This window comes from Pseudonaja textilis, chromosome 9 (genome assembly GCF_049901715.1).
Source record: "Pseudonaja textilis isolate UNSWEBS1 chromosome 9, rPseTex1.2, whole genome shotgun sequence".
In the NCBI taxonomy this organism is placed as follows: domain Eukaryota; kingdom Metazoa; phylum Chordata; class Lepidosauria; order Squamata; family Elapidae; genus Pseudonaja; species Pseudonaja textilis.
The window spans coordinates 19,477,453-19,499,834 of record NC_141998.1 but is presented as its reverse complement, the minus strand read 5'-3'; the positions used below and the strand labels follow the sequence as shown (position 1 = coordinate 19,499,834).

Genomic DNA, 22,382 nt, shown 5'->3' with positions numbered 1-22,382 from the left:
GTGAGGGCCGCATGCAGCCCTCTCGAGCTCCATTTTCACTGGCTGAGGGTTGAACTTGGGAGCCCATTTTCACTGGCAGAATGCTCAGACCACCACAGGCAGCCCCTGACATGAATGACATCGTGTGACCATGCCCATTCTGGCCACGCCCACCCTGTCCGTCCCCCCCCAGGTCAAACACAACCCTGATGCAACCTTCAATGAAATCAAGTTCGCACCCCTGACCTAAGAGACACTTGACTTGTGTTGGCCAAAAATAAGAGTTGCAAAGGTAAGACAATGATGCAAAGCAAGTGAACTCATGCCCTGTCCCTATACGGGACCACAAATTTCAGCTGATTTAATAGAGTTAAGCATGGAGAATAGATTTTGAGCTATGGGTTCCTCTAAGTTCCAGCACTCTGGGCAATTTTATTGGGGAATTTTGTAGACACACTCAGTTTCTATCCTAAAAATGATGTGTTTGTTTTTCTCAAATGCCCTGCTTGTTCTCTCAGAAGGGTATGGCACGAGCATAGCCCATTAATTTATGATTCATTATATTGGAAGGACCGAGAAGATGGGTTGATTCAGTCATTCAGTTAAGCATCTGATACAGATCTAGCAAAAAATCGCCTTGTACTGAATCAGGACATTGGTCGAGCTAGATCCATTCAGTCTTCATGTGGGCCTTTCTGTGACTCTACCCAAAGTTCACTCACATGGGTTTGGTGAACAAGCCTGAAACTTTCTTGCAGCTTTTGTTGTCTCCTCCACACACACCACACTTGTCGAATTTCTTTTTGGAGCCAAGTTTCCCATCGCACCCAGCTTTGATACATTTTCCCTGGACACATAGCGAGCTAGAGTCTGGAGAACATGGTGTACCATCCACCACCTGGGAATCAGAAAGATAAAAATAGAACCCAATGCTGCTTTAGACAAATCTAGAAAGGGAGGGATATTGATCCGTATCAATTTGCTTTGGAAATAAATAATCATCGGTCATCCCTCCCCATGGTCTTAGCAACGGAAATGTTATCCTTTACTCTGCCCATAGAATCAAATTGCCCCACTTTTCACTAGAACTTTTGTTGTGTGGTAGTGTTCTGGTTAGCTGGCAGCAGGTGTGGATGGATGAGGAGAGGAGGACTCAGATGAGGGGCCAGGATCATTAGGGAGAGGACTGCTGCCTTCAGAGATTGTGGGGGCTGGCAGCAGCGATGAGGAGGTTCCCGAGGAGCCTGTGCCAAGTGCACATGTGCGTAGGATTGCTTGCAGGAAAGAGCAGCTACAACAGCACGGGCAACTCAGGAGTAAGGCTGCAAGGTAATGACCCCTCCTTCAAGAAGATAAAAGCTAGCTGTGAAGCAAACATTCTTTGCAGGAAGCAAAGACATTTTGAAACTCAGCCTGGTGGGAATTACAGTATCTTAAATTGGACTCTTGTGTTGTGAAATTTTTCTTATCTGTGATTTTTGGTACTCTTATACAATTTTGGCAAGGTTTGTGCTTATCAAAGTTAATTAGTTTGCAGCAGCCTTTTAACCAGGGATTCGTAAGACTCTTTAAAAGGTTTCTCTTCCCTTTGATTATTGTTTGTCTTATTGGGAAAGGGTTTGGGCCAGAACAGGTTGAATATTCTGCAGTGCTATGCATGATGAGTACCTGTACACATACCTTGATATTTTTAAAAGATATTACTGAGATCTTGGGCACCGTTTGGAAGTGGAACAAGGATGAAGATTCAAAACCACCAAAATGATTCCAAGTAGCATTTTAGCTTCATTGCAACACAGGTAGTTCTTGACCTATGTCCGGTCACTTAACAATTGTTCAAAGTTATGATGGAACCCTGCTCCCCCAAAAAGCTAACTTAACAACCTGTTTTCATAGTCACAAATGCACCCCACCCCCCAGTCAAACAATAAATTATGGGCACTTGGCAACTGCAAATTGCGATGTTTTTTTGCTGGTTTCCAGCATTTCCTTCCAGTTTCTAGCAAAATATACCACTTAGGAAAATTAAGCGGCTTAACAACCATAGTATTCATTTAAGAAACACTGGGAAAAAAATGTCAAAAAATCGGGTCTGGTCACAACTGCAACAACTTATGATTGCAATTCCAGGTTCAATTATGGTTGTAAGCCAACTGTTTTATCATAGAGTTGTCCATGGCTCCCATTAAAAACCAAGGCTCTGCTTCACATGTAAGCAAGCAAAACATGATTGAAAACATTACACAAATAATTGTGAACAGAAGTGTAGTATTATCATTGAGTACATTTGTAGGTTTAATCATTGAATCCAAATGAAGAACAAGGGAAAGACAATCATTTGTCAATGTTTAATATAAATAAACTATGGAATTGCCTCTCTTTCCAGCAAAATCTAAATACCTTTAATCACCCTTCAACAAACTTCCCTTTACAATTTCTCTTGTTCTCTGAATTGAAAGTCTATTAAAATACATTCCTTCCATTTTAAAATATCCTGTGGATGTGCCTCGTTTTTTTTTTCAGCCATATCGCCTTTGTCCTAAGTCTGTGCTACCATCCAACTTTAGCAAAAAATAAATAAATAAATAAAATGAATTAAAAATCCAGCTTACCTTTGGGGCTAAAACATAAAAGTAGCCAGTTCCATTGGCTCGACAGATGAGTTTGCATTTATCCCGGGGAGACACCCCAGAATATTTGGGGACCCAAGAAACAATAGCGGTGAGACGATTTGTGCTATGGTTGTAGCCATTGAAAGCTTCACATTGTTCTTCCCGAAAACTCTTCCCTGGAACTATGAGAAATCAGTTTCAAAAATGGTTTTAGGAGTTGGTTCCTACCATCACAAATAGAGGGATCATCTAGTGAATCTTCATTGCGTGTGTTCATAAATACGAGACAGGAACATACAGGACATGCAGGAAATGCAATACAGCTGAACATTTTCTCTCCATAATGCCCAGATTTTTATCCTGCTTTTATTTTTATAAATAACTTGAGATGGTGAGTTATCTAATACCTCCTTCCTCTTCACATACCTAATACTTACAACGTGCCTAATGCCTCACCTAATATCTCCTTCCTTCTCCTATTGCCCCCACAACAACAACTCTACAAGTGATTTGGGCTGAAAGGGAGTGACTGGCACAAAGTCACCCAGGCGACTTTCATGATTTAAAGTGGGACTAGAACTCACCATCGCCCAGTGATTGACCCAAAGTCACCTAGCCAGCTTTCCTGCTTAAGGTGGGACTAGAACTCACCATCTCCCAGTGATTGACCCAAAGTCACCTAGCCAGCTTTCCTGCTTAAGGTGGGACTAGAACTCACCATCTCCCAGTGATTGACCCAAAGTCACCTAGCCAGCTTTCCTGCTTAAGGTGGGACTAGAACTCACCATCTCCCAGTGATTGACCCAAAGTCACCTAGCCAGCTTTCCTGCTTAAGGTGGGACTAGAACTCACCATCTCCCAGTGATTGACCCAAAGTCGCCTAGCCAGCTTTCATGCTTAAGGTAGGACTAGAACTCACCATCTCCCAGTGATTGGCCAAGTCACCCAGCCGGCTTTCATATTTAAGATGGGACTAGAGCTGAAAAATGAACTGGTTTCTAGTCTGATGCCTTAACTCCCGGACCAAAACCTAGTGTAGTTGTGGACTCCCCTCCAAAGGAATGATCAGCCATCAAGGCCAGTGTTGCCATGGAAACTTCATTAAATCTCACCTGAAGCAAAGCAGGGATCCAAACCACAGGATCGATATTTAACTCGAACCCCTTCGCAATACTTCCCTTCGTTGGCTGGAGGGGGGTTGTTGCATTGACGTTTAGCCAGCTGGACACCTCCACCACACGTTCTTGAACAAGATCCATAAGGTGCCCATTTCCCCCAGTTGCCATCCACCTGTCAGGACATAAGACACTGAGCAGATAAAAAAAACTCACAACTCCCTATTTTTTCTTCTCAAGGAACACAATGCATTGGCTCGCTAGGACCATGAAATGCGTACACGATGCTTTTTCAGCATTTTTAATAATCATCCGATTAGGAATTATTCATCTCCCTGGCATTTTGAAAGAGCTGACTCGTTGTGGAAACTAATGAGCAATTAAATCAACTGCTCGTGCAGATCTCTGCATTTTTCTTAAGTGGATTAAATGAAACCATAACAAAGCAAATCAGCAATGACTCAGGAGAATGTTGAGTACAACTCTCCAAATCCATGTGGAGTACAATAGTTAATTTAGATGCTTCCAAAATTCTAAATTCTGGATAATTCATGCCTGGATTGAATTATGTTAGGTTGCCTACTTAGCATACTCTTTTTTAAAATGTTTGTTTGCGCATGCGAGAGTATATCTGTGGCCTGAACTATAGATCTTGGTGAACCTCAGCCATTGGGCTGCCCTCCATGCGAAGAGCCAACAGTACTCACCCGGTACTTACTGATGTTATGCCTCTCCACACATGCACCTTTCATGCAGAACCTCCCTTCTCCACAGCTGGTGCCGTCAGCCCAAGGGAAGTGACGGGTCTGGCACATGATGTGACCGCGAGCCTTCCCAGTGCACCAAAGCTTGGTGCAGTATTGCATGTATGGGCAAGGCTTGGAGCCAATGCCAAAGGCCAGCTCACACTGCTGATTGAGGTTGTAGCTGGAACCGGGAAGTTCCTGGGGCAAGGAGATCGGTTTGGTGGGTTGGTCCAAGAGGCAATCACCTGGAGAAGACAGAGGAATACAATGGGAGGTCAGGGCACCATCCATAGCAATAGCACTTACACTTATATACCACTTCATGGTACTTTATAGCACTCTCTGAGCGGTTTACAAATGTCAGCATATTGCCCCCAATAATATGAGTCCTCATTTTACTGATCTCAGAAGGATGGAAGGCAGAGTCAACTTTAAGCCAGTCAGGATCAAACTCCTGGCAGTGGGCAGAATCAGCCTGCAATACTGTGTTCTAACCACTGAGTCACTATGTGTCAGGGTTCCAAGTAATAATCCCATATCAAGCAAAACTCTGAGGCAGGTGAAGTCCTCAAGGTATAGCATTATTGGAAATATTATATTGGCACAAATCTAGTGGAACCCAACTTTAAAAGGTTCCCACGGTTTTCACCTAGTTAAAAGTTTATCACTTCCCCCAAACCCTCACCCACAAGGTCCAATCAGCATGCAGGCCAGTTGCTAGATAACCACAGTCTCCTCCTTCTGAACACCTGCAGGAGTGTCCTTGGTTCCCAAGGGAAGGCATTTTGTTTTGGCTAGAGCACCCCAGCTATCTCTATTCCCCGCTCCCTATCCCTCTGCTCTGGTATGTGTCAGCACTGAAGCGGGAAAATTAAAAAAAAATAGCCTCAGTTCAGCCAAGAGTTGACACTATGGCTCTGTAGCATCAAGACTATTTCGCTTTCTTTGGTACCAATACTAGTCACAATGGTGCCAGAGGTGACAACGCAGTGGTTAGGATTTACATCTTTAAATTGTGAGCTGATTTGGATATATAGGTTGGAGGTTCGCACTGAAATCTGATATAATTCCCTTTTAAAAAAAAAAATTCTTCAGGCAAGGAAGAGTACAGTTGACCTGCCGCCATACAATTCCAGATTCTTCTAAAATGGGTGTTCCGAGTTAGATTCAGCCGTAACATTTCTAATGATTTACAGCTTTCCGAGTGTAAATTGTTAGTAAAAGTAGAGGAGTGAGCCAAAACAGCTTGATCGGGTGATTATTCTATTTTTCTAGACAGCTGGTTTTAAGAACCTCCACCACCCTCCAGGTTTAACTTCTCTAAGGGACTCAGTTTCTCTACGCTCCTAAGAGTAGATTCACATAAACATCTTGATAGCATAAGATCTGGCGTTAAAAATGTGTAGAAACTATCCGAGATGCTTACAAAAATCTTGATGAAAGGTTTTGCTTCCCTTTCTCCAAAAAGATTTGTCTCTTTCTCTCCCTCTCTTTTAATTAAAGGAAGAATCTTAATATTTCAGGGGTATTTGGTAGCAAAATGAATATCCAAATTAAAGGGAAATTCTTTAGTAATTCCAAATCTGGATTTAATAAAGTCACAAGTCTAATACTGTGCTTGTATATAGCAATAGCAATTGCATTTAGATTTCACAGTGGTTTACAGAATCAGCCTCTTTCCCCCAACAGCAGGGGTCCTCATTTTACCAACCTTGGAAGGATGGAAGTATGAGCCAACCTTGAGCCTGTGAGAACTGAACTGCCAAACTACAGACAGATAGGAATCAGCAGAAGTAGCCTGCAGTACTGCATTCTGACCACTGCACCACCACGGCTCATAACACCCTGAGTCTTAAGGAGGTTGGCGTAGTTTTGACTTAGCAGTATCTAGTGTTTTATAAACCATGATTTAGGGCTTTGTATTCGGTGTAAACCCATTGCAGCTTATTAACAAACCATTGTTAGAACAAAAGCCAGCTTAATACAGTACATGAAGCTAGTCTGAAAATGTATTATGTCACCAGCTCTCGACTCCAACAGGAATTCCATTACTGATGAACAAAAGATGATATCTAGATTACATCTTGATTATAGTGTCTGCTCATGTCTTGGGTGGTCTCAGCTTTAAGATTTGGAGAATCCCACAGAGAAATTCTGTTTGTTTAATTGATTGTTGCTGGATGCTCCAGCATAACATACACTCCAAGATTTGCCCCGGAATCCCACATTAGCACATTAAAAAAGCTGAACTCCACTGGGTAGCCTTTGTCACAATTACTTTGGCTGAGACTCATTGCCACCAAGAAGGACATAAACTCAGATTATCTGAGGCAAGAAGTGTATTATAATATACTTGTGCAAAAATCAGCAGTGACTAACCACAAGAATTTACTATTCCAAAGTAAATCAATGTCAGAGTATATTCATGAACTGGAATAGAGCTTAGTAACAAGGTCAGCCGATGAGAGCTGAATTGAGGGCTGAAATTTAAAGAGAGAATCCGGATGTGGTTTATCTCTGTTCTGTACTCAGTTCTAAAGTGAAAGAGAAACTAACTTGCTTGCTGAAAACTAGAGCTCTGCTCTGAACTGGAGCTGTAATATGTCTGCTTCTGTTTGAGTTTGCTCCATGTTGGAGAAATCTACAACTGGTATTGTAAAATTTACTTTATATGTTTATAAAGAAGTTAAATGAAGCCACAGCCATCTGTGTTTACTTTTCTGGTGCTGAATTTACGCTATAATACTCTGAACAATCAAGGTGACCAAAGGTGGCTTCTGGAGTTGAACGCATTTCCTTTCTTCTAAGTAGGTATCATTTCACAGCTACCATTCTGATTTGTCAATCTCCATTTCAATGACAAGGGTATTTACCAGCCTGTTACCAGACACACATCCATAGTCTCTAACTCCCGTCTCTCTTTCACATATCTATCCCCTCGCTTTTCCTCACCATGTCCGCTGTCCAGGAAGTCAGTGATGATGGCCGTGCTACAAGGGGACCATGGGTTGATACGGTCAATTTGGATGAGAGTGGGAGACATCATATGGTTGGTCTTTAGTTTACCAAAGACTTCTTCACAAGCCTTCACATTGTCATGGGGCATGTTGAACACGTGTCCTAGAAAGAGAGAGTTATGATTTGAAAATTGCAGGCAGCATTCTGGCACTTCCCGAGAAATAAAATTAGCAATGAATAGAAGTGTTTGTTAGTTTCTCCTTTCCTCATGCTGTTTCTTCTTCCTGAAACCTTTTTTTTTCCCCTTTATGCAAAATGGAAGATGGTAGAGAGTGGACTTAAGTCCTTCTCAATCAAGAACAGTGCTTGTGTTCATCATCATGGTTAATTTGGTTAATGATTAAATCAGGGGTGTCAAACTCAAGGCCTGGGAGGGCGGATCCGGACCATGGGGTGCTTAGATCTGGCTCACAGGGCCACCCTGGAAACAGCAAAGGATTGGCCCATGGTGCTTCTGCCAGTGAAAATGGAACTCGGGAGGGCTGTGGGCGGCCCTCCCAAACTCCATTTTTGCTGGCAAAGGGTTGCAGGAGTCCACTGCAGCCAAAAACAGAACTCAGGAGCTCATTTTCACTGGCAAAATGCTCGGGCCACCACAGGCACCTGACATGAGTGACGTTGAGCTGGTCACGCCCCCCACCCCCAGCTCCCCCAAGGTCAAACACAACCATGATGCAGCCCTCAATGAAATCAAGTTTGACAACCCCTGGGTTAAACCAATTTTCTTATCTGAACAACTGGTCAAATTCAACTCATTCATATATATGATGGAAGGAGTCATCAAGGGGTTTAAAAGGAAGTCTCTTTTATGTTGTCCTACAATAGTATGGACACGAGATATCAAGACTTGAGCAGGCCACAAGACAAATCTGTTGGACTTGGCATGGTCTGGAGGCTTCATCAAGTTTTCATTTATGTCCTCTACCTCCTGTTTGCTTTTTCTTCCATAATCCATGAAAGAAGTGACCTCTGTTGCATATGGCTTTGCAAGGGCCCGCAGCAAGACTGTTGTACTCTACACTCCCTTTCCTAGGTCCACAAACATCTTCCTTCTCATGTTCTAATCAGGTTGTCCCTCAAAGGCCAATAAATTTACAACAGATGCAGTGTGCAATTCCTGCCAGCAAGACCTGCAAGCCAGCAATTTTCTTTGCCAAGACTCACACCATTTGCTATGTGTGCAGATACTTGTCCTTTTCAATGTCTGGAGGGTGAAAAAAATGATAAACAGGGGAGGAGAAGAGAATTTCTTATTCAAATTCATAGCTATTCTGGGTGGGACATCTGAAAGCAGGCCACAGACATACTGGGACTTAGTGGAAGAACTTCTAATTAAATTAGGGCAGAAATGAACTATATTTGTTTAATGTAATTTCAGAATATTGACTGTCCTCCTGCTAGATTAAGTGGTAAACTATCTCACCCAGCACTCTGCTTCTCATGAGGATTGACCTATTCTCTTGTTTCTTCTTCCTGGGTTTTCCCACAAGGGAAGGGTCTGGGTTTTTTTTTCAGATCAGATGAGTAGTAATCTGAGAGAGTGACTGAACCAAAGTCACCCAGCCATCTTTTACTCCTAAAGTGGGACTAGAACTCACAGTCTCCTGACACTTGGGCCAAAGTCATCCAGCGGTCTTCTATGTTTAAGGTGGGACCAGAACTCACAGTCCTGATGATTGACCCAAAGTGCCAAGATTGGATAACCCTGGTCTAAAGACAGGATAATGCAAAATGTACAGTCTTCACAGTTTTGGGGTTGGCTTTATTCAGACATGACATGATATCTATTGTTCACAGTGATAGTCGACTCAGTGAAGAGATTGTCCTACAAGGCATGCAGCCAAATGTCATCCAGCCTGGGTCACTCAGATAAAAAGCGCCACCAACCCTGAAGGCAACCATGAAAAGACAGCAGAGGCCATGAGTTGGTCTACCCTAGCCAGAGGAATCTCATTTGAAGCAAAACCATTTCTAATTTTGGGAGCTATTTTGAATTGGAATGATTTGATCCTCCAAACCCCAAATCCTCTTCCTGCTTTGTAAATGAAAACCAAGCCATTTGGTTGTCACTTCAGGAGACACTCTGGCGGCTCTGGATCGAGGTGTGTGTGTCTAACGCATCCCAGCAATTACATATTATTTCAGGATCTCAGAAGCCTGAGAATAGAACAGTCAGCAACGAAGAGTCCTTCGCTTGGGATTCCTCCTCTTTCGAACAGCTGTTCTCCAGCAGTTCCAACTGAGCCTTCCCGTGGCACAGGGAATAAAATTGCAGGCTGTTGCTCTCTTTTTCCTCCACAAACATCTATATACATGTTCATTTACAAGGCTGAGTTTCCCACAAAACTATTCTTAAACTTTTGCTATTGTCAAGACTTCCTGAACCAAGTACTGGGATTTATTTTAAAACGTCAAGCTTCTTTCCTTAATTAGAGAGAGAATTCTTCTGTTAAAAATGGATTCAATCCACGCACCCCTCCCTCCGTTTCCTTGGCAAAATCTGTTTGGCAGGTGTCAACTGCAGGTGTGGGCTCTGCCTCTCAGCTGTGGCTTAAGTGACCACTTCCAAAGTCGCTGGCTGATGGATTGAAACTGCTGGCCAAGAATGGCCTGCCAAACATCGGAAGGAGAGCATGCAAAACCAGGCAGATGCAAAGCATAACCTGCCAATGACTTGATGCTGCTGGATTCAAAGGCTTAAACAGTCTGACTTGCAACCAGCTTTTGGAGATCTGGGTTCTCCCAGTTCCTGATCTCCTGTTTCTTCCTTTTCTAACTATAGGTGACCATCCCAAAAGTCATTGAATTGAAAATACCACAAAGACTGTTGGATTACAAGGCTGGTATCTCTGAAGGTGAGGAGGACCGTGAGAAGGATCCCTACAACAGGGGTGTCAAACTTGATTTCATTGAGGGCCGCATCAAAGGGCTGTGTTTGACCTCAGGGGACCGGGGTGGGTGTGACCAGGGTGGGCATGGCCAGCTTGATTTGGGGTGCACCTGTAGTGGCCCAAGTGCTCTGCCAATGAGCTCCATTTTCGGCTGCAACGACCTCCTGCAAGCCTCTGCCAGCAAAAACAGAGCTCCCGAGTTCCATTTTCACTGGCAGAGGCTCCGTGGGCTGGTTGTTCACTGTTTCCAGGGTGGCCCTGCAGGCTAGTTCTAAGCACTCCATGCGCCAGATCCAGGGGTGAGATTCAAAAATCCCAGCAACTGGTTCTCTGCCCCAGTTCCTGGGTGGGCGTGGGCATGGTGGACGTGATCTCCTGGAACTTCCTGTTTCCAGCTTCCGGTGGACCTCCAGAGTCTGGGGGAAGCCATTTTCACCCTCCCATGGGTCTGGAGGCCTCCCCAGGCCTCTGGAAGGGCAAAAACAGCCTCCCCCAGCCTATGGAGACCCACTGGAAACTGGAAACAGGCCTGTTTTGCGACTTGTGGTTTTCTTGGGAGGACCGTTTTCCCCCTCCCAAGGATCTGGAGGCCTCTCCCGGGCCTCTGGGAGGGTGAAAACAGCCTCCCCTCGGCTCTGAATACCCACCAGAAGCCAGAAACAGACCCGTTTCATGACTTCCGGAAAGCCCATTCTTCCCCCTCCCGGAGCCTCTGCGTGGCCCCTGCCCTTACTTCCATCAAAAATGGGCCACATGGAGACGTCTGGGAGGGGAGGGGAGGGTTGGGTGGGGCCAGCCGGGTGGTTGAAATACCAGTTCAGCAAACCAGATGTCACTTTAACATCCCTTTGCCTGAACCAGTCTGAACCAATAGAATCCCACCCCTGGCCCGATCCACCACCACCCCCTCAGGCCTTGAGTTTGACACCCCTGCCCTACAGGGATATTTTTTTAGCCTTTGTAATCTTCAGAAGTTTTTTTTTCTTCTTTGAATTTATTCTTACCTAACCTTTATTATTTTTATAAATAACTCAAGGTGATGAACACACCTAATATTCCTTCCTCCTCCTATTTTCCACACAGCAACAACTCTGTAACCCAGGTTGGACTGAGAAAGATTGCCTCAAAACTACCCAGCCAGCTTTCAGACTTAAGGTGGGATTAGAATTTACAGTCTGCTGAAGATTAGCCCAAAGTCACCCATTTGTCATTCATGTCTAATGCAGGACTAGAACTCCCAATCTCCTAGTGATTGGCCCAAAATCATCCATCCATCTTTCCTGCTTAAGGTGGAGCTAAGAAACCACAGACTCCTGATGATTGCCTAAAAGTCACCTAACCAGCTTTAGATGCTCTTCTAAGTCTTCTCTCTCATCTTTCTCTCCTTTTCGGAAGCCTTACCTAGCTCATCATCCTCTTTTAACGACCCCATAATCCCTTGCGGGCTGGATTCTGAGCAACTGAATGGAGCGGAGTGTTTTACTGGCTGGAAGCCTTTCCTGTTGCCAATGAGGAGTCTTGTTCAGCAGATATATTGTCATTGTGCCCAGAGAGAGAAATATCTGCCTCTACCCAAGGTCGAACTCCTTACCTAGCTCATGAGCTGTAGTAAAGGCAGAAGGAAGACCATCATCCTCAATGACGGAGCAACTGCGTTTGGGGTCACACATGGTGCCGACATCCGCCATTCCCAAAGTGTCACAGGTTGTAGCACCACACAAATCCTGCCAGGAACAAGAAACTATTCTTTAATCTCAACAGTTTGTTTGTTTGTTTTAATAATTTAGAATGTTACATAGAGACAATTTGGATGTTACAGCCAAATGCTTCCCAAATATCCATTTGTTAGGACTGGGTTCAACTTCAAAGGCAGACTTTTGAAGCAGTTCTAGTAATCTGTTTTATCCATTTACAATAGAATAGAATAGAATACTTTATTGGCCAAGTGTGATTGGACACACAAGGAATTTGTCTTGGTGTAAATACTCTCAGTATACATAAAAGAAAAGATACGTTCGTTAAGAATCAAGAATCATAACATACAATACTATGATAGTCATTGGATACAATCAGCAATCAAATCAAATCAGGATACAAGCAACAAAGTTTCAGTCCTACAATCACAAGTGGGAGGGGATGGGTGATAAGGATTGATGAGAAGATTAACAGTAATAGTAGTGCAGACTTTGTAATAGTTGAACAGTGTTGAGGGAATTATTTGTTAAGCAGAGTGATGACTTTTGAGGAAAAAACTGTTCTTGTGTCTAGTTGTTCTGATGTGCAGTGCTCTATAGCGTTGTTTTGAGGGAAGGAGTTGAAACAGTTTATGTCCAGGATGTGAGGGGTCTGTAAATATTTTCACAGCCCTCTTTTTGATTTGTGCAGTACACAGGTCCTCTACTGAAGGCAGGTGGATAGTAATTGTTTTTTCTGCAGTCCTAATTATCCTCTGAAGTCTGTGTCTGTCCTGTTGGGTTGCAGAACCAAACCAGACAGTTATAGAGGTGCAGATCATAGACTCAATAATTCCTCTGTAGAACTGTATTAGCAGCTCCAGTTGATAACAGGAATAATAATGAAGAACACCTCAGGATACTATTCTGCATACACCTAATGTATCTGTGAATAAACCTTGTTAAATTCAATGGAACTTAATTTCTAAATAGATGAGCTTCTTTGCTTATTTATACTGGTTTCCTGAACTTTCAGCCAAAAAGCCTCCAATAGTAATTTAAAAACAATCCCTACAAGAAGCCCATTTGCAAATAGATGGATTGCCTTTGGTAAAGATTGTCAGGTAGTTGCCGAACACCCCTGAAAAAGCTTTTATTCTGGATATCTAAACTGAACAAGAATTTAATCTCTTGATCTACAAGATCTTTCAAGCCCTTCTGATTATGTTTGGTCTTTGATGCACCAAATTACTGACATTTTACTCTGAAGAACTGCAGTTAACCATGGTTGACTTCTAGATATTTATCAGCACAGAGATTTTTACTTGAGATGAAGAATTATGGATGACAAGAAGAAGCTGAAGTCACCATCATCCCATATTTGAAAGTCTGAGTAGGAAGGGACTAGAAGATGACCTTGAACCCTTCCAGCTCTATTCTATTCTATTCTATTCTATTCTATTCTATTCTATTCTATTCTATTCTATTCTATTCTATTCTATTCTATTCTATTCTATTCCAGTCCTGTCCAACCTCCTGTTCAAGCAGAAGACCCTATACCATTTTAGACAAATGGTGTTGAGTCCCTTAAAAGTCTCTAGTGATAGAACATCCACAATCTCTGGAGGCAAGCTGTTCCACTGGCTGATCATTCTTACTCTCAGGAAATTTCTCCCAACTTCTAGGTTGCTTCTCTCGTTGATTAGTTTCCATCCATTGCTTCTTGTTCTGATTTCAGATGCTTTGGAGAATAGGTTGCCCTCCCTCTTCTTTATGGCAGCCCATCAAGTATTAAAACATTGCTACCATGTCACCCACTAGTCCATTTTTTTTCACTAGACTAGACATACCCAATTCCTGCAAATGTTCTTCCTACGTTTTTACCCTCAGCCCCCTCCAATCACCTTTGGCGTTCTTCTCTGCACTCTGCATGTGGTATTTCAAGTGTGGTCTTGCCAAAGCATTATAAAGCGGTAGGATCATTTCTCGTGATCTTTCACAAGAAGTGATCTTTCTTTCCAAGAGACTCAAGAATATACTCAGGATCTCAAACTATCTAGGAAGGTATGCCTGTGTAGAGTGCTGTTGGCTCACTGTAGCTGCAGCAACTCCTGAAAGAAGGTATATTACTTCTAAGAAGTGAGAATCATGGTGTAGACAGATATGTCATGAATTTAGTGCCATGTCAAATAGAGCATATAAAAATTGGCATATTCGCTGGAAGGCAAAATCAGAAAATTCCACCTTACTTCTTTTGGCCATGTCATGCAATGAAACTCACTGGAAAATTTATGCTTGGAATGGTCAGTGATAAAAGGAAATGAGGTCGCCAAAAAACACAGTGGCTAGACTCCATCAAAGCTGACACCAGCCAGAACATCAATCGTCTGAAAGAAGTTGTACAAAATTGGAAAATGTAGAGAGAGTTGAGCCATAGAATCACCAAGTCTCCGACATGATTGAATGGATAGCATCATGATCAACAAGACTGCTTTGAATGCCAAAGCTCCAAAATGTGAATGCAATCGAAAATGATTTCATACCTTATTCAGAAACAAACCCAGTTTATTTTGAATACGTTTGCATCAGAGTCAGCCACAGTTACCTGTCTCACAACCAAAGACCAAACTAAGAATTCCACTTCCTGCAATTCCAGCACGTCCAGCGGACATCAAGTTGCAACCCACTGATATACCTCCTAGCTTATAGCAATAGCCAAGGCACTTAGACTTATATACCACTTCACAGTGCTTTACAACACTCTCTGGATGGATTGCAGAGTCAGCATATTGCCCCCCCAAATAACTGGGTCCTCATTTTACCAACCTCAGAAGGATGGAAGGCTGAGTCAACCTTGAGCTGGTCAGAATTGAACTCCTGGCAGTGAGCAGAATTAGCCTGCAGGATTGCATTCTATCCATTGTGCCACCAAGGGTCCTTATTGCCCAATCATGCTTTATGGCAATCCTATTATTGCTGGGATTAGGTGGACCTGTGAAAAATGCTCATAACTATGAGTTTCTGACAGGCTTGACAAACTGACAAAGGTGGGTGGGGAGGAAAACTTTCCTAGTGAAGAACACTAGGAGAAAAGTCATGAGCAATGCAGTATGAAGTCATGAGAAGAAACTGAGAACATAGTTGAAGAATTGAGAAAGAGACAAACATTTCCCTGTGCCAGAAACAGAAGTAGGGCAAGTTAAATTTCAATGCTCAAAAAGCATCTCTTGGTGGAAGCCAATTGACAAGGTAATACCGGCCAAACTTTTGGTTGTTCTTCATCATGCTGAGTGGTGCTCTTAATGTTCCTTGAATGTGATGCCAATAATTCAGCTAAAATCATTCAAGGGGAACAAAAATCATTTCCCCAGCTGAAAACCTGAAAATGAGCTACATTTTTTACATTTATTGTATTACCCTTTCTAGGTTTGAAAGCTTCATGCCAAGATTGGCAAAGCTGGAAAAGATTCAAACCAACCACTCCCTTACCCAACATCAGGCAGAACATAAGGGAATCTTGCCACATCCCATTCTTACTGCTGCTGGGATCCAGGATTGACATCACATCCTGAAGAAGTCAATCCACAAACTGGAGCATGGACAGGATTGTTATGTTCTTATTACAAATTGCTTCCATAACCTCTTGTTCAAAAGCAACACGAAAGAGCTCCAGGCCATATCCTGCAAGACTTGGGACACATGTTGGGATGAAAAGAAATCTCTGGGAAATGAGAAAGTGGGGAAATAAGAAACTCAAAATAACTCCATCTTGAGCGAGTTCAATATAGGTTGCGCTAGATTTGACAGACTTACATATCATGCTACAATAGCCTGCCTAAAATAGATTCCAAGATTCCTAGCCCCTTTCGTTTCTTGACCTTGACACCCTTGGAAGGCTGACAATGTTTAATCTCTATCAATCTCAGCAATCTAGCAAAGAAATCTGCAGAGGACTTGAGCCATAGGAGAGACATGGAGAACTGGCCATAATGTCCATAATTATGAAAAGAATTAAGATTGCACGGTCAGGATGTCTACAAAACAATCAGCAGAAAGGTCTTGTATGGCTTGCAGATATGATGTGATCATCACCAAACCATGCAGGGTAAAACTAATTTACAAAAGTCAAAGTGGAATAGCACAAGGGTTGTGTGCTAAACATTTAAGTGCTCTTTCTGATCCCTTGCAGTCTAATCGGGGGGAATGCTTTTTTTTTTGTCTCAAAGGAGAAGTGTATTTTGGTGAAATATTTATGGGTATAGGAATCTTGCAAATGACCTTAGGCAGCTAAGCAAGATGCCTGTGTCCAGTTACTGTTGAGCCAACAATCTTCCATCTTCCCAGTTTTCCATACTTCAATTCAGTCCCAAGGAAAACCATCATCGGTTTGCAACCCTAAAATAAATCTAGACACATCATTACAAAAAAAAATCTGAAAGCAATATTGAAGCACCCTGAGAATCAGAAAAGGGGGACAGGAAGCTGGGGAAGAAGAAAACCTGGAGAAATTTGGATAGGTTTTGTAACGGAATCGACCACATTTAGCTTTCACATCATCAATCAGCTAAAATTTCTGCCAAAATAGGTACACAATTGACATCCCACTGACTAAGATATCATATTTCATGTTTCCTGCAACAGGCTCGTAAATCAACCCCTAGTGAAAAGATGTCTAAAAATGTAGCCAGAATTGCTCCATGCATCCTTGCTCCCTTCCTCTTCTCCATGGCCATCCCAGAAATGCCATCGAAGGGGAAATGCAGGCAGGCTTACATCATCTTTACAAAAGACACATTTTGTAGCCAGCACGCTCCTTTGTGGTAGATGTAAATCAACCGGAGCAGATGATCTGGCACTCGCTTTTGGACAATATATATATATATATATATAAAAAGAGGAAACTAACCTGTCTGAGAAGCCAAGAAACATCTTCTCCTAGGCAACTGCTGATCCTTAAGAGGAAGCTAGCAGTATAGGTCCCCGCATGGGGAAATCAGAGGGAGAGAGTCTTTTCGGTTTTAAGCCAACATCCGGATAAAAAGGAATCAGTTATACAGGATTGAAAGGTCCCAGTTTGGGAAAGACCAAGAGGTTTTTGTAAAAAAGAATGTATGCTATTGTGTATTCTACATTACAGCTAGAAGAAAAATGGCTCAAAGTTCACAATATACATTGTTTTTTTTTTATTTACCGTGTTTAAAGACTACAGACTCCAACAGACTCATTCATTTGTTTATGTTATCAGTGGGTAGTTGTAAAGGATTGCAACCAACAGTACCATCAAGGATAAACCTAAACACAATAATTAAAAGAGATCTAACAGATTAACAGAGTTGGAAGGTACCTTGTAGGTCATCTAGTCCAACCCCTTGCCCAAGGAGGAGACCCTACCTACAACATTTCTGATAAATGACAGTCCAGTCTCTTCTTGAAAGCTTCCAGGGATGAAGCTCCCACAACTTCTGAAGGCAACTTCTGTTCCATTGGTTGATTGCTCTCACTGTCAGAGAATATCTCCTTATTTCTAGGTTGAATCTCTCCTTGATCAGTTTCCATCCATTATTCCTTGTCTGGCCTTCGGATACTTTTGAAAATAGCTTGACCCCTTTCTCCTCACTGTGGCAGCCCCTCAAATATTGGAAGACTGCTATTTTGCCTCCCCTGGTCCTTCTCTTCACTAGACTAGCCATGCCATGTACTTGCAACCGTTCATTGTATGTTTTAGTCCCCTCATCATCCTGGTTGCTCTTCTCTGCACTCTTTCTAGAGTCTCAACATCTTTTCTATAGTGTGGTGACCCGCCTCCTGACCCTCAGGCCCTGGGGCAGCTTTGAAACATTTAAAATTCATAAAACAATCATAAAAGACCTCACCAACACAATCTCCTGGCATCAGAGGTTTATAGTGTGCCTTAAACATCAAAGTTCTAAGGAAAAGTTTGATCTTGACAATCTTCCTAAACCCAGTAAACCCGAAAGTTGCCACAAGATTCTTCGAAGAAATGGGGTTTCATATGCAATTATTATCTCAGAATCTCCAGCTCTGTTCTGCAGTCCAGATCACTAGTAGGAGAAAGAAGGGGGATAATTTTTAGAGAAGAGCTGTTGTACCATGCTAAGCTAAACTTTCACGGCTAATTTTTATCTTTTAGCTTCAACAAAGCAATCAATTTTGTGCCGTGAATCACAACCCAACATTCGGAAGAGATAGTTAATGTTCCAAAAATGTTCACCCTTGTCCACAGAGTCATTGCTACATCACTACTCTATCTTTGTGACCCTTGCCACAAGACCGAACCATTTCAAAAAGCAAAAAAAAAAAAATGCCATAAAAAGCAGCTTATCACTGGGGTATAAGACTGCAAAATGTCATATTCCTGAAGATCTTGCTGCTAATTTTGAGAGCTCCTTAGAAATAATGAACAGAATTGCATAAAATTAGCTATCAGGAGGGGAACATCACAGAAATATTATTATAAGCAGTGACTAAAGCTGGTATACAGTTCTAATTGTGCTGGAGCCACCCAGTATAAAGTTTATTCTAATTATGGGTATATGACTATATAGTCCTGAGTTTTAAGAAGAAGAAAAAAAATCACCCAGCAATTTGCAAAAAGAAAATCTGAAATTAAGCTCCAAGATCTCTGTTTCAATGTACAGTAGACACTGGGGATGCAACCCAATTGCCTGGGTGAGGTCTGTCAATCAAAGTCAATAGTTACTGGACTTGATGATAAAACCTTCAGCCCATATCCAGGTCAGGAACCCACTTAAAATTGCAAGAAAACCCTCTGCTAATATTCACCATATGTGATGTACATTATGATCTGTTCGTTTTGAACCAGGAAACATTCTAAGATGAATGCTAACAGAGACTGAATTAGGTGGCCATTGGTGCTGCAGTTGTCCCAGAGCAGATGTTCCAAACAAAAGTCCTGCCAGAAGTACATTTGTTGGCCACAGGTGGCTTCCAAAAGGATAGCAATAGCACTTAGACTTACATACTGCTTCACAGTGCTTTACAGCCCTCTTTAAGCAGTTTACAGAGTCAGCATATTGCCCTCAACAATCTGGGTCTTTATTTAACCATTCTTGGAAGGATGGAAGGCGGAGTCAACCTTGAGCTGGTCAAGATTGAACGGCCAAACTGCTGGCAGACTCCAGTCAGCAGAAGTAACCTGCAGTACTACATTCTAACCACTGTGCCACCAAGTATTGGTTAATTAGGTTGCTAACTAAGCTCATCCATAACCACCAGCTTCTCAGGACATCAAGACAAGGAAGCAACCAAAACTTTATACATAACTCACTGGAAGTTTTAAAGAAAAGACTGGACAACCATTTGTCTAGAATGGTATAGGGTCTCCTGCTTGAGCAGGGGGTTGGACTAGAAGACCTCCAAGGTCCCTTCCAACTCTGTTATTCCATATTCTATATGTCCTTATACAATGAGATGACTAGAAAATGCAAGGATATAATCCCTAGGAGAGTGCAATACAACGTCACCTGGGGCCCTGAGTGGGGTGCTCCCCATTGGAGTTGGTTGACTGGATTGACAACTGGTTCATATTTATGACCGTTGCAATGTCCTGGGAGTCACGTGATCACTTTTTATTACCTTCTGACAAGTGGAATCAATGGGGAAGCCCAATTCACTCAACAACCGTGTTACTAACTTAACAACTGCAGTGATTCCCTTAAGAATGGTGACAAGGAAGGTTGTAAAATGGTGCAAAACTCGTTGAACAAATGTCTCACTTAGCAACAGAAATTCTGGCCTCAATTGTGGTTATAAGTCGAGGACCAACTGTACCCCAGCCAAGTACCAGCCTCTAATTCCATAGCTGTTTCTGCCCAGTTCCCACATATGATAAGATTGCCATCTATTCAAAAGCTGGACAAGGTAGTGGCAATGTTGGTGACTTTGAAACTTCTCACAGAAAAATATCATGTAGTAGATTTATCTTGATTTATGGCATAATAAAACAGGTGGTTCAGTGGAGCTTGTCAATCAGAAGGGCCAGCAGTTCGGTGGTTCAAATCCCTAGCGCCACGCAACGGAGTGAGCTCCCATTACTTGTCGCAGCTTCTGCCAACCTAGCAGTTCAAAAGCATGTAAAAAATGCAAGTAGAAAAATAGGGACCCTTTTGGTGGGAAGGGAACAACATTCCTCCGTGCACCTTCGGCGTTTAGTCCTGCCAGCCACATGACCACGGAGACGTCTTCGGACAGCGCTGGCTCTTCGGCTTTGTCATGGAGATGAGCACTGCCCCCTAGAGCCGGAAACGACTAGCACATATGTGCGAGGGGAATCTTTACCTTTACCTTATGACATAATAAAGGTTTTCTTTGATCTCTCAGATTTCCTTACCTCAGGAGCAACTCAGATGCAAATACAGTTTTTGAACAAGATATTATCAGCTCTTGCAAGATATTCCAGACTTAGCAAGTCTGGACTTAGCAATTCCAGACTTAGATCTGTGCAGTATACTTTTTTCCACTCTCTCTTCCTGTTTTCCTCACCCAACATATCTTGACAGGGTCTCTCCAAATCCTGCACACATAGACTACTACTATATAGACTACTACTAACTACTCATTCAGAAGAAATGTACATGGAATAACCCTACAGGGCCATATTCCCTTCATACATGTTCTCACTTGAGACTACATAGCACATCTGCATTCACCTAAGAACAGCAACCCATCTGAATGCAATGGAATTGCACCATAACCATGATCCTCTGCATGGAGCTATCGGGTGCACCAGAAAGTAGACTTGACGACATGTTCCTCCACTGGTTAGAGCTTTGTAGGGGGATTTGGGCTTGTGTGGTTATTGCTTTGTAGAAGAAAAAAACATTTAAACACAGCAGCCTCCATAACTACCATCTGACATTGTTCATTCTCCCACAGGTTGCTTCACTGAGTTTAAGTACAGCCTTTTTTAATGAAAGATTGAAGACGCTCATGATTTTGAGGAGTGGAGGAAGAACTTTCCACCTAAGAAATATCACTTGACACAAGATACAATCAATAGCAACCTGGTTTTACTTCTTTGCTCAACTTCCTCTCCAGCTTTAATAATGTTTTAGTGAATAGGTTCAGGGGGGTTTCCCCCAGGGGTGGACTGCTGGGGGTTCGCAGGGGTTCAGGAGAGCCCCCAGCTAAGATTCTGTGCAGTTCGGAGAACCCTCAAATCCCACTCCTGGCTGGCCCCACCCACCCCGCCCCTCCCAGAAATAGAATAGAGTAGAGTAGAGTAGAGTAGAATAGAATAGAATAGAATAGAATAGAATAGAATAGAATAGAATAGAATAGAATAGAATAGAATAGAATAGAATAGAATAGAATAGAATAGAATACTTTATTGGCCAAGTGTGATTGGACACAAAAGGAATTTGTCTTGGTGCAAATACTCACAGTGTACATAAAAGAAAAGATACATTCGTCAAGAATCATAATGTACAACACTTAATAATAGTCGTAGGGTACAATCAGCAATCAAATCATACTAGGAAACAGTCAATATAAATTGTAAGGATACAAGCGACAAAGTTACAGTCCTACAATCACAAGTGGGAGGGGATGGGTGATAAGGAGTGATGAGAGGATTAACAGTAATAGTAGTGCAGACTTTGTAATAGTTGGACAGTTTTGAGGGAATTATTTGTTTAGCAGAGTGATGGCTTTCAGGAAAAAAAAACATCCTTGTGTCTAGTTGTTCTGGTGTGCAGTGCTCTATAGCATCGTTTTGAGGAAAGGAGTTGAAACAGTTTATGTCCAGGGATGTGAGGGGTCTGTAGATATTTTCCCAGCCCTCTTTTTGACTCGTGCAGGTCCTCCATGGAAGGCAGGTGGGTAGTAATTGTTTTTTCTGCAGTCCTAATTATATTAATTATCCTCTGAAGTCCATGTCTGTCCCGTTGGGTTGCAGAGCCAAACCAGACAGTTATAGAGGTGCAGATGACGGACTCAATAATTCCTCTGTAGAACTGTATTAGCAGTTCCTTGGGCAGTGTGAGCTTTTTGAGTTGGCGCAGAAAGGGCAGATAACCCTTTGTTACAATTTTTGAAGCTCACCCCTGGTTTTCCCCCCTCAGATTAAACATGATGAACTTGAGAAGCCCAATATTTTTAGGTGAAAGAAAGTTCAGAGAAAGGAGATTAGCTTAGCTTAGAGGACCTAGGTGAGATGCCAAAAAAGTCTCAATTAAATGAGTTGCCTTCCATTTCTTCTCCCATTGTGCTAGTAACAGATGTATAACATCACCAAGCATATAGAGCAGACTATTGTAAGATAGCACATTTAATGCCATTTCATGATTTCACTCATCCCTCTATTCTC

At 42.4% G+C, this 22,382-nt stretch overlaps 1 protein-coding gene across 1 annotated transcript in view; it reads right to left on the bottom strand.

Annotated features, from left to right (window-relative positions):
* ADAMTS15 (ADAM metallopeptidase with thrombospondin type 1 motif 15) overlaps window positions 1-22,382 on the bottom strand; it is a 48,119-nt gene that overhangs the window by 6,169 nt on the left and 19,568 nt on the right. The window contains exons 2-7 of the mRNA XM_026709039.2: window positions 11,953-12,085; window positions 7,405-7,572; window positions 4,414-4,697; window positions 3,704-3,881; window positions 2,592-2,773; window positions 702-877 (exon numbers count right to left, since the gene is read on the bottom strand). Of these exons, the coding sequence (XP_026564824.1) occupies window positions 702-877; window positions 2,592-2,773; window positions 3,704-3,881; window positions 4,414-4,697; window positions 7,405-7,572; window positions 11,953-12,085 (1,121 nt within the window). The remainder of the gene's footprint in view (window positions 1-701; window positions 878-2,591; window positions 2,774-3,703; window positions 3,882-4,413; window positions 4,698-7,404; window positions 7,573-11,952; window positions 12,086-22,382) is intronic.